General features: G+C 34.9%; 1 protein-coding gene across 3 annotated transcripts; it reads left to right on the top strand.

Annotated features, from left to right (window-relative positions):
• Positions 1-8,788: 8,788 nt before the first annotated feature.
• Positions 8,789-14,342, top strand: LOC144999979 (uncharacterized). 3 transcript variants are annotated; one of them, XM_078959123.1, is made up of 9 exons: positions 8,789-9,054; positions 9,161-9,319; positions 9,475-9,709; positions 10,344-10,502; positions 10,632-10,858; positions 10,930-11,187; positions 11,257-11,535; positions 11,694-11,934; positions 14,076-14,342. In XM_078959123.1, the coding sequence occupies exons 5-7, from the start codon at positions 10,742-10,744 to the stop codon at positions 11,353-11,355; spliced, it is 474 nt and encodes a 157-aa protein (XP_078815249.1). In that variant the 5' UTR covers positions 8,789-9,054; positions 9,161-9,319; positions 9,475-9,709; positions 10,344-10,502; positions 10,632-10,741; the 3' UTR covers positions 11,356-11,535; positions 11,694-11,934; positions 14,076-14,342. The 3 variants fall into 3 exon arrangements, with proteins under 3 accessions (XP_078815249.1, XP_078815247.1, XP_078815248.1); XM_078959121.1 differs by lacking the exon at positions 11,694-11,934; XM_078959122.1 differs by lacking the exon at positions 11,694-11,934 and having other exon boundaries at positions 8,789-9,319.
• The last annotated feature ends 588 nt before the right edge of the window (positions 14,343-14,930 follow it).

The raw sequence follows: 14,930 nt of genomic DNA, 5'->3' as shown, positions 1-14,930 counted from the left end.
GAAATCTCTTTAAGCATTAAGAGCTTAATAGCAGGATTTGGACATCTGACGAGTACGTTGGGCGTACCCTCTTGGTGCGCTCGGCGTAACAAATTTTGCCCGTGTTCCCTTTCAGTGATAGTCTAGTACGATGGGAGTATGCATGGTGTACGCTTGGCATACTCGCCAAAAAGCCTTTTGGGCCATTTTGGCCTTAGCTCGTTATGGGTTTGGGCCAAGGTTAGATTGGTCAGGTAGGGGAAGGGTAAAATGGTCTTTTACCCTTGGCATAATGGAATGTAGTATGGACCATTATTTATGGGTTATTACCCTGATTAGTAGTTAGAGTGTATGTCGTGTAAGCATCTTTTTAGTTAAAATCCACATATGGATAGTCAGAAATCGATCTAAAACACCAAAGGTCATACATCCGGGAAGTTGTATGTTGCGTAAGCGCGACGTGCTTTTCATATAGTTTGACTTCCTCAGTTCCTAACTTATTTATTTTGGACTAAATGTGAGTCATTTCTTGTGGTTTTTTAAGCATGTGTGTAAGACTCGTTTTCCAAAATGGATCATATGAGAGCTTAGAGGGGTTAGAGGTAAGATTTATGGGAGAATCTTGTGCCACGACGTGGAATTTCTAATGCATAAATGTGCATATGGATGGTCGCAATGACGTGGAAAAAGGAAGGCCACAACATGGTAGTTGATACAACCCAAGACCATGATTTTTAGGGTTTTCTCCTTATTTAAGCACCTAATCTCAAGGATTATGAAATCATCTTCAGCCTCTAACTCCTCATCAGTAAAAAACTTGGCCTCCATGAGGATTAGAAAGCTTGTTCTATTGATTTAAAGCTTCTTACTTGGATTTTGATGAAGCTTGAGAAGAAGGAAGTTCACGAGGAAGCAAGGAAGCAAGGATTTGGTTTGGACCCATCATTCTCTTTAGTTTTCTAAGCTACTTGGGGTATAAAGTTCTTACCTTGACACATCTTCTTCTAGATTCAAGTTTGAGGTCATTTTTGGGTGGTTTTGGTTCTTTCTATGAATGCTATTGGATTTTGAGGAACTCCGAATCTTGTTATGGATCTCTAATGGTCCATAGGTTCTATTGAGTGAGAATAATGCCTTAGTTTGGATAAATCTTGATCCCATGCACAAGTTTTGGTCCAATTAAGAACTTAATGGACTTATGGTTGTAAATCTAGCCTTATAATGGAGTCTTAATGGATAAATTGGATACATGATCCATTAAATCATTGAAAAGAAGTAGATATGAAGTTTTGGGCTTAGATCTGTAAGGATTAAGCACTTAATGACAAATATGGAAATCTGCCAGTTCCCACGATGTAACAATGGGCTTGCCACGACGTGGTGGTTCTCTGCTTCATGACTATATTGTCCTGGTATTCCTACGTCGTGGCCAAGAGGTCCCCACATCATCGTGTGCATTGACTTGGTTGACCGTTGACTTTTTTTGACCGTTGACTGTTGACTTTTGACATGTTTGACTTTAGGTCAAACTTGAAGGACTTCGATTATTGATTTGGGATTTATTTGTATTTGGTGCCACTTGGTTCACAGAGGCGATCGATGCAAGGAGTAAGAACATTGTTTTATTCCCGGGTCTGCATTTCACGTGATTTTTCACGTTATAATATATGTTGCAGTGTATATCCATATATGTCAGGATATGAGAGTAGTGGTATGTTGGTTAGTACCTGTAGGTGGGTAATTTTCTAGTGGAGTACCCTAGGGGTTGTATGTAGGCTTTATTTATTGTTTCGTGTTATAGTATCATAGAATACTCCTATAGTATTCAAACTTTCATGTTCTAGTCTAGAGATCCCTTGTATAGAGTTAGGTAAGTTTTAACATCGTTGCAACACCACATCACTCCCAAGCACATGTCGGTCACATCTCAATTGAATATAATTGATCAAATTATATTGATCCCAGATACGATTATATAAAGGCTCAGGTTTGACCGTAGTATTCAACCTTTAAATACTTTTGTTCTGTCCTCTTGTGATATTTGTTCTAGTATGTATGCATGTATAAGCAAGTAGGTGTATTTTTGTAACTTATCGTTACACTCTTAAAATATATTATTATCCAGAGCACTTAAGCCCCACTGTATTTATAGTTGTATATCTTTTATTGGTTGATATACTTATTTCACTATAAACAATTCTCTGATACCAATCTGTCACACCCCAAAACCAGAACGGCAGAAACGTTCGGGTGGAGGACGTCATGTTTAGTATCACAAGACATGCATCATAGTAATCAAAGTAAATAAACAACCATTTCATTAGAAAGAAAGTGTTTACAAAGTGTGTGTTCAGAAAACATAGAATACATAAGCAAATAACAAAACAAGACTTGAAGCTATATTGCTCCATCTTTTGAATTCCCAACGCGAGTACCTGTCTACTAGTTTCCTGATAATACAAGTTATTTGAAAGAGTTTATCAATAATTAAGTTGGTGAGTTCATAAGATTTTAGTGATGTAAGTAAGTTGTAGAAAGCTTGGTAAATTGTAAGTTATGTTTTAGAAAAGTTCGCATGTTTCTCCAGAAAATCCTATATTTCCTGCTTTGATGAAAGATAAGTAAAAATGACTCTAGAATCCTTTCTATGAGTACTAAATGGATACAAGTTATATAAAACTCAGAGTAAACAAGCAATCAACTGTGTGTATCTGCCCTAATCCCACAACCAAACAAGGAACAAGAAATAGGGCAGATGACACATATCCCATTGGTTGTTAGATCATTGTTGTATATAACCCTGTTGTATTCACTTGATACTCACAGAGTTAACTGTAATAGCTCCTTTATACTTGATGAAAAGATCCTTTCCCTTTATTTCTTACAACAAAATATTAATCACAGTGGTTCCTTCTATAGTCACTTAGTTTATACTAGCTACATATAATCTAATATCGAATAGATAGTTACTTGTGTGAATCTGCCCTAAGCCCACAACCAAAAAAGGAACAGGAAATGAGGCGAAAGGCACACATCTAACTATCTATCGGGTATTAATTATATATAACCCTGATGTATAAACTAAGGTATTATATAATTAATCACCTAAGGTCCTTTAAGTTATATTGGTTTAATAAAAATGGATTAAACCCTTTACTGGTAAGTTTCTAGTTTTGTATACCAAAAGTTCTGATTTGGAAAGTATGTTTTGTACTAGAAAAATGTGCATTCATTTAGTGTCCTATGAACTGACCCATACCTGGTACCCATTATGATGACTTAATATATACGAAACATATATATAACTAAGATCGAATGGATAATAGGTTGGGTGAATCCGCTCTAAGCCCACAACCAAACAAGGAAGGAAATGAAGCGGAAAACACACATCCTATTACCTGTCGGATCCTATTAGTATATATCCATTGATGTATACATTAAGAAATCATAAGGTTAGCATTATGGTCCCTTTCTACTGAATGTACTAGACTCGTCTGTTCTGATTATCGTTTGTAAAATGTAAGTTTTCCCTAGTTTATAACTATCTTGACTCGAAAACAGTTTGCATTAACTTTCAAGTGGAACTGTCACTTTATGAAAGTAATGGGAAAATGAAAGTACTCAGTTGTCTTTTAAACTGACAACCTGGCGTATTGATTTCCTTAAAACATGTTTGTTTTATTAAGGCCATAATGTTAAGGCTAGTACCCATACTATATGCTCTCCTTGTCAAGAGATTATGGTAACCAAACGTGAATTCCGCAAACTAGTTGCTAGGTCGTGTAATCCACATTAAAGTTATGTAATCATGTATACCCAATATAACTATCACCTTTTGTTTAGAACAAAGAGTTAGTGATTCATTGGTATAATTAGATCATGTAGTAGTTCCATGCCATAGCAACTTAGTATGTTCGTTCTGTTATAGTATCTTAGTATGTTCTTCCTGTTATCGTGTATTGTATCTAGTATGAATTGAACCTCTGAACTATACCCTTTATATTTTACTAATGTTTTACTTGAACTGTTATTGAAAAGACTCATTTTACTACTAAGTTATGCTTGTACTTTAAAAATGGAGTTTTCATAAACTAGAAAGTAACATAACTTGAAAAGAGCTTTTGAAATGTTTTGACCACTTATAAAAGACATAAGAAATCTTTTGAAATATATTTATAACAAACATTAACACAATTATCATTGTGTTCAACTTGTATCCCCCCCCCCCTTAAAACATTTAAAACAGTTTAAAATATTAATTACGGTGTATGAACTCACCTGATGTGGGTGATTTAAACGAATATGTGTGTAAGGATGAGAAGCTCCACGAATGAAGTCCCGAGACTTAACGAATCCTAAATAACATATAATGGCATATATTGACATAAAAATAGCATTTGGAATCAACCAAATGCAAGGAAACACCTCACGGGACTAGGAAACACTTTGACCAAGTGTTGGAATCACATGTGATTGGACTAAGGGATGTTTAAGGCCAAGAAACGGTGTTTAGGTCCAGGGTGTAAACTCATGATAATGTGCATAAGAGGGTATTTGAATGCTAGGGAAACTTGAGGGACCATTGCTCTTCAGAAGGATGAGAAAAACCAATGTTTTGGAGGGTGTTGAGGTGTTTACGGCCACACCATAAACCCTATGGCCGTAAAATCTCCAAATGGTCTCACCTTGGATCATAAAGGCAAGGAGTTTCAAAGGTTCAAGTGGTCTAAGGGTTAACAAGGGTCTAGAAGTGTTTAAGGCTCAAAACACCACACTTTCAAGGGTTTACGGCCAGGGTGTAAACTCATGTTCGTAAACTCTCTTTGATGATGAGTTTGATGAAGTTTTAAGGCTATGATCTAGTGTTTCAACTATATAACAAGCTAAGGAGAGAGTACTTACGATATAGAGGTTTGAAATGGTGATTAAGATCCAAGAACACTAGTGTGTGTTCTTGGTGTTTCTTGAAGATCTAAGAAAAGTTGATTTCCATGGATGAATCATTAGGGAGAAGCTAGTTAAGAAGGATTAACAATAAACTAAAGGAAGAACACTTACACTTTTGATGATCTAAGATGATGGATTCGATGATACTTGAGAGAGAATTGGAAGTTCTTGAGGTGAAAGTGAAATAATGAAAGGAAATGAAGGGAATGAGACCTTAATGAGGGAGTTTACGGCCCACCTTGAGTTTACGGCTGTAAACTCAAGTGTTGTGGCTGTGAACTCCTTTTGATGGGGTTAAGGCTTGATTTGTTGCACAATGTCTCTAACAGGTACTTCCTAGCACTCATTCCTTAAGTGTACTAGGCTAAAACTCCTTAGAATGACTTTAAACAAGGCTAGAACTTATTTGAAATGAGTCTGACACTCAATTGAGTTGATTGACTAGGCTTTCAAAGCAAAAAATTTCAGGTTGTCTCACAAGTGTATTGTAGGCCTAGTATGGGGTCCAGTCATACTGTAGGCTTGGGAGAGTGATCCAGACATGTTTTAGGCCTTGCGAGACTGGCCAGATAGATGAAGGTTCATGTGTGCATGCATTGTATGTATATTGTGGTGTGTGGTAAGCTTTGGCTTATAGTTGTGGATTAAATGTTTTTTAGGTACCACTAATGATCGTGGGGAAGGCAAAGGCGTGACTGTTTACAATCATCAACAATCATAGAGATGTTGCATTATTTGTAATAATCTGATTTTCAAATAACTATAATTTGGAACAAATGGTTTTTCATGAATTGGTTTTATGTAAATGATTATTTAACCTTATTTTAAAATAAAAAAAATAATTGTTTGTGACAATTGGACGTTACAACATGTTTGGACACTTCATGCTCTAATCCATATGCATAGTCTAATTGCTGTATGGTGTCTTATAATTTAAGATTATGTAATGTTTACAATATGATTTTATGAAGTAATGCATAAACAAATTATTTAGGGAAGCTTTTGTATGCTATAATCCTTAAAATGGTTGTTTTGTGCATTATAAAAGAGTATTAGGATCATGCTATTGGTGACGATTATTTATGTTGTTAGAATATAATGTTATGTATGACATGTTTCTGTTTTGTCATGTTTAAATGATGGTAGGAAATGCATGTTAAAAACTTTGTTTCTAAAAGGTGCATCTCTTCACATGATTTAATATGATGTTATATGACAATTTTGAGTATATACCTTTGAAGCATGACATGTGATGTAATATGCCTTGAAATAATAAATAAAATACAAGAATGATTACATACCGATAATGGTGAGTTGTGTGTATGAATCATTCGAGTGAGTTAATTAATTATAACATTAATTAAAATAAAGGGGAATACATATAGTGGGGTAAAAGGGTAGAAACCTAAGTACGTGCTTGCGCTATTAGATGGTGTAGTGGAAGGATATCATTGGAGGAAAAGAGCTTAAGCCAAGTCGATGCCGAGTGGTTTTTTAGGTAACCATTTCAAAACATGGTTTCGCTGCACTTGGTATACGAGGACTGGAGTGATGTTGGCTACTCGAAGACGTCGTATCAAGCATCATGTTTGGGGGGTATGTGTTTGGAAGTGCCATAGTACCACCTTTTAACGACAATGCATCATGATCTTACATGTAAAGTTGGATTCATGAACACAGAGAACCAGGGACAATGTTGCGGGTGAGAGTCACTTCGCATTTGGTGCACTGGGTCGCCATGTCATGTTAATAGATAACATGGTCTTTCTATGGGGTGTTAGTGAAGTTTTAGACTCTAGTTAGTTAAGGATATTAAAAGTAATTATAGCAAAGAAAATAAATAATAATTATTGCGATGAAAAGAATGTCCATATTAATATATGCATTATATATTAATAATTATAATCAATGTATGTTGATTTGGATGAACTGGTTGCATGACTAAACATAACGTATGAAGTATATTTGTTTCCATACAGATGTATTTGGTATTGACTCATGTTAATGATGGCACTTGTTTATTTGCTTGTTGTTTTAGGTCTTACATTGGAACAGGTAGCTTGATTCGATGGCTTGGTGAGGTTGAGACTCTTTTGGAGTAGTTACTTAGTTTTATGTTATTAATGATACTAGTTCGAGACTTGTCAATGATGTTGCATTTACATTTGGTTTATGGTGTGTGTTTTGGTATTAGTTTTGCATTTGAACTTTAAACGGGTTGAATTTGACAATTTGGACATAAGTAACGTTGGTGATATTTTATAAGTAATAAAATAAGACTTATGTTGATATAGTTATAAAATTGTGTTTAAAATTAAATAAATGAGGTGAAAATCATAACATTACAATCTTTCTTGTGAGAAAGTCTCCAAGGACGAAGTTGTAAATAAACAAATTAACATGAAGTGACTGGTGCTCGTGTTTGACACGATTCCATTAAACAATTTTGTTGTATATTCCTAGGATACAACAACCTAATTAGGTGTACTACCAGAGATGACCACTTGCCAGAAAAATGTTGGCAGAAAATTCATATGTATGAAGAGAGTATTTTGTCGGTAGTGATCATTGTATCTGTCACAATTAAATCATAAATTGACAAATTAAATTTAGCAAATTCATGAATGCATTTCTGTCAGCAGGGCCCACTCACATAGAAGTTTGGTGCATTTACCCCGCGAAATCCACAATATGCACCCTACTTACATAAGTCTTGGAGCAAAACCACACAAACAAGCTTCTAAATTCTTACACTACCATGGTTATACACCTACTGAGAGTTTACTCTTCCTTCAATGTAGGACATATTCCTATACTCACATGGTTTTGCCAAATTTTATTCTACGTACTCAACTGTTTAGCATTAATATTATTTTATTCACACATACTTCATTTTAGGCACATTATATATATTGTTTCGAAGCTCTCATAAAGGAGACACATCCCACTAAGGATTACTTACATATACAACATATATATATATATATATATATATATATATATATATATATGTATTTAAATGTGTCCAAAATTTACTAAAAATACATATTTTTACCAACTTGTTCAACAATACATAATATAATTTAACTTTAGTCTGCCAAAACTAGATCTAAGAATAGTGTCGGATTGAAACATTAAACAAATTGAAAAACTTTGATCATATCTTTACATGTTTATTTTTATATCAGTCAATTTACCTGAGGGTGTTTATTATCTCTTATGCAAACTCGTTTTTCTTGAGTTAATATCTTTAAGTTTTAAACCATTAAATATAGCACATTAAAATTTGTTTATTTTTTTTTTATCCCGTTTAATTTTCGTTGACCAGTTAATATGAGGGAAAATGACCTAATAGGGTAATATAGTTCTCGTTTTCTACACGTTTAGTACTTATATTTTTTTTTGTAAAATAAACTCTTATACTTTTTTTAAAATGTACACATTAAGTCCTTTAGAACGCACTCTACATGTTTTGTTGATGTGGAAGCATATGTGGCATAAATAACAACTAAATAACAATTATGTGGCATAGTCAATTCTTATAAACGAATGTTTACACACGAAATCAGGAGGAATTGCGGTTTTGCCCTACAAGAAGAAAGAGGATGTCGATTAACTACTAGAAAAATAGTCTTTTACGACGTGCAATTAATGACACACAATGATAGAGAACAAGCATTTGTGCGTGCCCTAAAAATTAATTTTAGTTTTTCAAAATTTGAAGAATAGAGGACACGCATTTTTGCGCGCCCTAAATTAGTGTTAGAAAAAAAAATACGGATGGCACCTATCAAATAATGTGCGTCGGGTAACTATATCACTTTATATTTTTTTTTAGGAAACACGCATTTTTAGGGGGAAAATGAAATCCAAAAAATTAACCCCGACCTGTTCATCCCAAAAATTCCCTACCTCTTTGAATTAGGGCCTTCGTCTTCATCCACAGCTTCCTCAATTCCTCTATCCATCACCTCCACCAAAAACCTAATTCTTGGTTCCAACAAGTTCTTACACTTTTAATTCGACCCTAATGAGCTGAGGATTTGGGGTTCTTACCTCCTAGTTATCAATTTGAGCCAATGATTTAGGGTTCCTAAATCCGAACCTAATTTTTTCTATCTCACTCTCGTAAGTATTACTTCTTTTACTTTGGGTAATGGTCGGTTAGGTCAAATTTGATGCTAAAGAAAAAAACCCTTGTATAATTTTACCTCCATTTTGATGGAACGTATAGAAAAAGTAGAAGATGGTGAAGAAGTAGCAGTAGAGGAAGTGGAGGATGAACAGTCGAAAGTGGAAGGAATGACATCAATAGCGTTGTTACCAGATGGGTCAATCTCGGGTCATTTTGTTGATCTTCCCGACTCCGTTTGTTACGGAATTCATGGCACTGGTATTTCTGAACTCCTTTGATGCATTATTTATTGCATTACCTCCCTTTTCCAAATGCCATTGAAGCTGTTTTGGTTGTCTCCATCTCTAGAAGATGTTTTTGGGTATTAAAGCGACGATCTCATCTAAACCTCATTCTTACGTTCTCTTCTGCAGCTCACGATGGGGGACCTCACAAAATGCTTCATAGAACCGACGATTGGGGGTCTGTGACTCTTCACATTGACAACGCCCTGCTACAACTCACGATGGGGCCCAGCGGTGAAGCAATTACGTAACATGGTTGACTGCTCTGGCATCCTCACTTGTTCTGTGTGGGAGGAGGATAAGAGGATGAAGAGGTGGAAGTTCTTCAAAAGTGAAGGTTGAAGAAGGAGAAAAAGATTCAACGGTACGTATTTACTTTCGTATTCATCTTCTTCCTCTCTATCTTCCCGTAAATACAAAATTAATCCCACTGTTGAATTAGTGAATTAAGGGTTAGGGTTCTGTGTGATATTTGATTTTTTTCTCCACAATGATAATTCATATCCAATATGGTTCCAAAATATATAACATTGCTAATAGATATAACGCACAAGGTTTATATTCAAGTGAGTTAGATGATTCCTGTTAGAGAAATATCAAATTAAAGAGGTAAACGAATATTGAGAAATATCAAATTAAAGAGATAAAGGAACATTCGCTAATCAGAGGGGGGAGATTATGTGAAGTAAATACTATCTTTATTGATCACACATCAGTTACTTTTACAAATACAATTCATACACATATATATACATACTAATCATCACAATGTTTAATGAACCATTGTGACTTTTGACCAATATAACAGACAACTTCCTTCCCATGGAGGCATTTGAGATGCATAATGTCTTTGTATGTGTTTGTTATCTGGCCTGAATCAGATCCACTTCACTTAAATACCTTTTATAATATTTGTGGATTGTGATGTATGATGTCTAGTGTTGTTCAAACTTCAAATCACATTAATACTATTCTATGTTATGGTGTATGAATTTCAGTTTAAAAGAAACAAACTGTGTTTTCAACTGTTGGAGAAAGCACTAGAAAGGAGTGGAAATGATTTGGATTCTGCCATCAAGAGTCTCAATGAACTCTGTCTTGGATATGTGGATGGGATCTCAGGTTTACCCATGCAATCAGATGCAGTAAATGAAAAAGTAATTCTTTTCATTTCCATTGCCAAATAAATAGAGTTTTGGAAATTATGTGTCTTTATTGTTATGAACTTTCTTTTTTGGTATATTTAATAAACAAGATTCATTTATTAATTAAAATTAAAACCACAGATTCTTCTACTGAGAGTGAAGGTGTTGCTTCTTTGGAGAACAACTCATCAACTAATAATGACAACATCCCTAAAAGTGGTGCAGAATAGGTTGAATTGTTTGTGACAGAAATGACAAGTGCTACAAGCATTGATGATGTTGGGCTTCATGCTATGAGGGTACTTGAGACTTTGGAGAATTCCATAAGTGAACGTGTTGCTGGTGAAGCAGCAGCTACCCTTCACAAGGCAAGCCTTTTTCTCCCTTCCCAAAGAAAATGACAGGGCAATTCTGTAATTTTTGCTTACATATGTTTCAGGAAAATTTGGTGTTCAAGGAGCAGATTGAAGTTCTTTTGAGGTCAATATATTTATATATGTTGAGTTGTATTTTTATGTGGGGTCAGGAACTTCTTGCATTTTTGTTGGATGGACTTCATGAAGATCTGAACCGGGTCAAACAGAAGCCTTATTACAAGTCGAAAGATATTGATTGGCGACCCGATGAACAAGTTGCTGATGAATACTGGGCAAATCACATCTCTCGCAACGATTCAATAATTGTTGATGTTTTCCAAGTGAGTTTACTTTAAAAAAAAAAAACTTATAATGACAATGTTTAAGTATTTATTTTTATATTTTGACAGGGGAAATACAAGTCGATTTTGATTTGTCCTACATGTGAGAAGATATTGTTACATTTGATCCATTCATGTATCTGTCATTACCAATTCAAGCAGAATTAGCAGTGAGTATTTATAGTTGCACAGAAGGTTTCCTGCGTGAGGAACCATTGATACCTGAATACATGTGGTTCTGCCCTCAATGCAAAGAGATAAGACGAGCAGCTAAAAAACTGGATCTTTGGAGCCTTGGCCAATCACTATGGCAACATGGGAGCTGGTCACTATACTGCACGTGTCAAGGTATTTTGCTCCTTCACAAACTTTACACTTGTTTTAATAAGTTTATATTCGTTCTTACTGTTTTGGATTTTTTTTTTTTTATTATTCTAGGGAATTTTGGATATTTTTTTTTATTTCCTTATCTTGGTGTTTTTTATTCGAATGGTTTGCATAACAAGGGAGTTGGTCACATGTTAACATCAACACATCGTTGGTTGTATTACCTCGGATCATTGCAAGAATCCACTCAAATAATCTTGATGTGAGAGAGTTGATAAATCTCTTCTCGTTCGCATAGGACAAAGCCATCCACAGGTCTCTTCTGTTTTTCCTTTTTTATCCTTTTAGAACATAAAACACCTTGGAGAATCTCCGGCAACTCGATCTTGTTCGCAAACCCTACCACCAAGTTTGAATTCGGTACGTTTTCGTTTCTTAAAACACACGATTTTGACTGATAAAGTGGTGTGCTTTCTTTGGGTGTGTTATTCCTATGATTCCAGTATGAAATGAAGCTTAATATCATTATGATTTTCCGAAGTTATTCCATCGCCGCAACCCGTTTCGTCCATAAAACTCGTTTTAATCGAATTATTCCGATTTCGTTTTTGGATTAGGTCAATTAAGTTAAGACTTTTATTTGACCTTGTAAGTATCCAAACATGTTGGAAACATGTTAAAACACCCCAAACTAGTAATTAGAAAATTTTTAGTTTCGACCATATCGGGTAACGACAACTTAATCGGGTGCGACCAAAAGCCTCGATTAACATCAGTATCGGGTAGAATTCCACCGTGTATCAAGTTCAAACCATATATAAAGTGAATTAAGACTCATTTGGAGCCTTTTCACTCTCTCTCTAACCTCTCTCCTCGATTCAAGAATTTGATCCAAAAATCATCCATTTCAAGCTTCAAAACACCATGGTAATCATCCTAGCTTCTTGTGCATCATCCTTAGCCTTTAATTTTGAGTTCAATTCATGAATTAGGACCTCAAACATGTGTTTACGGCCCTAGAACACTCTTGGGCCGTGAACACATATAAATGGTGTTTTTGAGACTCAAAACCCTTCCAAATCACCATTGGAGCTTAGATATGGATTAAGGACTTATTGGATTGGCCTTAGGACACCTTAAACTCAACATTTGAGGAGTAAACATGAGTTTACTGCCCAAGAACAAGCTTGGGCCGTAAACACCATTTCATGGGGAGTAAACTCCTTTTTGGGTGTTAAAATGCAACTTACACACCTCATAAGCCCTGGAATAAAGTCTAGAAGCAACCACAAACAAGTTAGGGACCTTAAACTTAATTAAAACAACTCCATAAGGAGTTCACGGCCGTAAACCCTCCAAGAATGGGTTCCTGGGCCGTAAACTCCTATAAATGGGTTGTTTGATGCCCTAAACTCACCCCTTGGCTTGTAAAATTGAGTAGAATCACTTGTGATAAATCAATGACCTTCAAAACACTTAAGAATGATGTGGGTGAGAGTTTACGGCCGTAAACACTTAGTTTACTGTCGTAAACTCATCATTTAGTCCATATGGTTGAGTTAATTCCTTGATAATGCCCTAGAACCAAACCTAGCAACACCTCTCATTTGATTTAAGGCCATTTAGCACATAAGAACACCCCACCATGAGTTTACGGCCGTAAACTCATGGGGATGTGGTGTTTAGGGCCGTGAACACTCCTTAGAGTTTACTCTTGGAGAGTAAACTCCATATCCAAACCATTCATGTCCATAAATGTCACCCGGGTCACTCCAAACACTTAATTTTAAGTGTTTTCGCGTCTTGGAGTGTATAATCGTATCTGATTAGTGTTTTAAAGTCTGATTAGATACATTTGTGTATCATTTAACATTACATAGGAACCTCGCACGTTTTCAATCCTTGATCCGACGTTTAGCATCCTCGTTGACACATTTCTCGCCCGGTGAGTTCCTACCCCTACCTTTTTTCAATGTTTTTCACTGTTTTCAGGGGGGAATACAAGCAAAGTACAAGTAATACTTGTACTAAAAACACGTCTAAGGTACCCTTTTGGAAATCACCAGAACTTCGAAAATACTGTTAATATGCGCTTCTGAGTGAATCAAAATATTCGAAAATACCTCTAAGTATAGCAGATAATCAACAATCGAATGTAGGATAACTAAGATAACATAATACTTAACTAAAACTATAAGTAAGGTAGTTACTAGTACATCGAAATCTAAACTACTAATTAAGTATCAAATGGACAGCTAAACACTTAGGAAGATATGAGATTTTCTTGGAATAACGTAACAACTCGTAAACGAATTAAATAAAGAAATGATAACTAAAACATTTAGGAAAATATGAGATTTTTCTGGAATAACGTAACAACTCGTAAAAGAATCAAATAACGAAATGATAACTAAACTGTTTTTTTTACATAAGAAAATTTGGGATTTTCTTGGGTCGTAACATTTTCAGAAACCAAAAGGAATCTTGTACATTTTCACAAAATAAAACCGCTTATGAACTCACCAGCTTTATGCTGATTTTTAAAATGCTTGTATTCTCAGGTTCTACTTAGACAGGCACCACGCGTCCTTTTGCAGAAGACGGAGCGAATGGAAGTTACGTCTTTCTTTTGTTTAAACTTATGTATCTATGAAAACTTGTAACACTCTACTTTTCAACTGATGTAATGAAATCTATGTAATTTAATGTAATGTTTTGTGTTTTACTTCGCTTACCATGTACATTGGTTATGATATTCACATGAAGTCACCTCCACCCCGAGATGTTTCCGCCTTCGGTTTCGGGATGTGACAAAAAAATTCTTCTTATTTGATCTTGACTCTATATATACACACACACACACACACACACACACACACACACACACACACACACACACACACATATATATATATATATATATATATACACACACACACACACACACTATCTTTGTATCTACCATCAAATGATATATATATATATATATATATATATATATATATATATATATATATATAAATAGCATTTTTGACAAAAATGGCCAAAACTTTTTTTTTTTTTTTGAAAAATAACCCATTCTCCGGAACAACTTGCTCCGGACAATGGTTCCAAAATACAGTTACCTAGATTTTTTTTTATGTGTAACATGTGGTTTTTCTTTAGCGTAAGTTTTGCTTTTACAAAATGTATAAGTTTTGTTTTTATAAAATGTATAAATTTTGTTTTTTATAAGATGTATACCTTTTTCAAATATAAAATGCAATTAAAATTAACAAACAACTAATAAATACATAAACTAAATAAAAGATGTGTCAACAGGTGATATTACAAATACGATGTTTAAATTATCTTTGTCACTGTACCCCAAAAAATTTCCGCTAGTCATTTACGATAACCCAAATCCCATGGACTAG

This window comes from Lactuca saligna, chromosome 6 (genome assembly GCF_052625555.1).
Source record: "Lactuca saligna cultivar CGN05327 chromosome 6, ASM5262555v1, whole genome shotgun sequence".
NCBI lineage: Eukaryota > Viridiplantae > Streptophyta > Magnoliopsida > Asterales > Asteraceae > Lactuca > Lactuca saligna.
The sequence above is the reverse complement of the archived record's forward strand: the minus strand, read 5'-3'. Positions and strand labels throughout refer to the sequence as shown.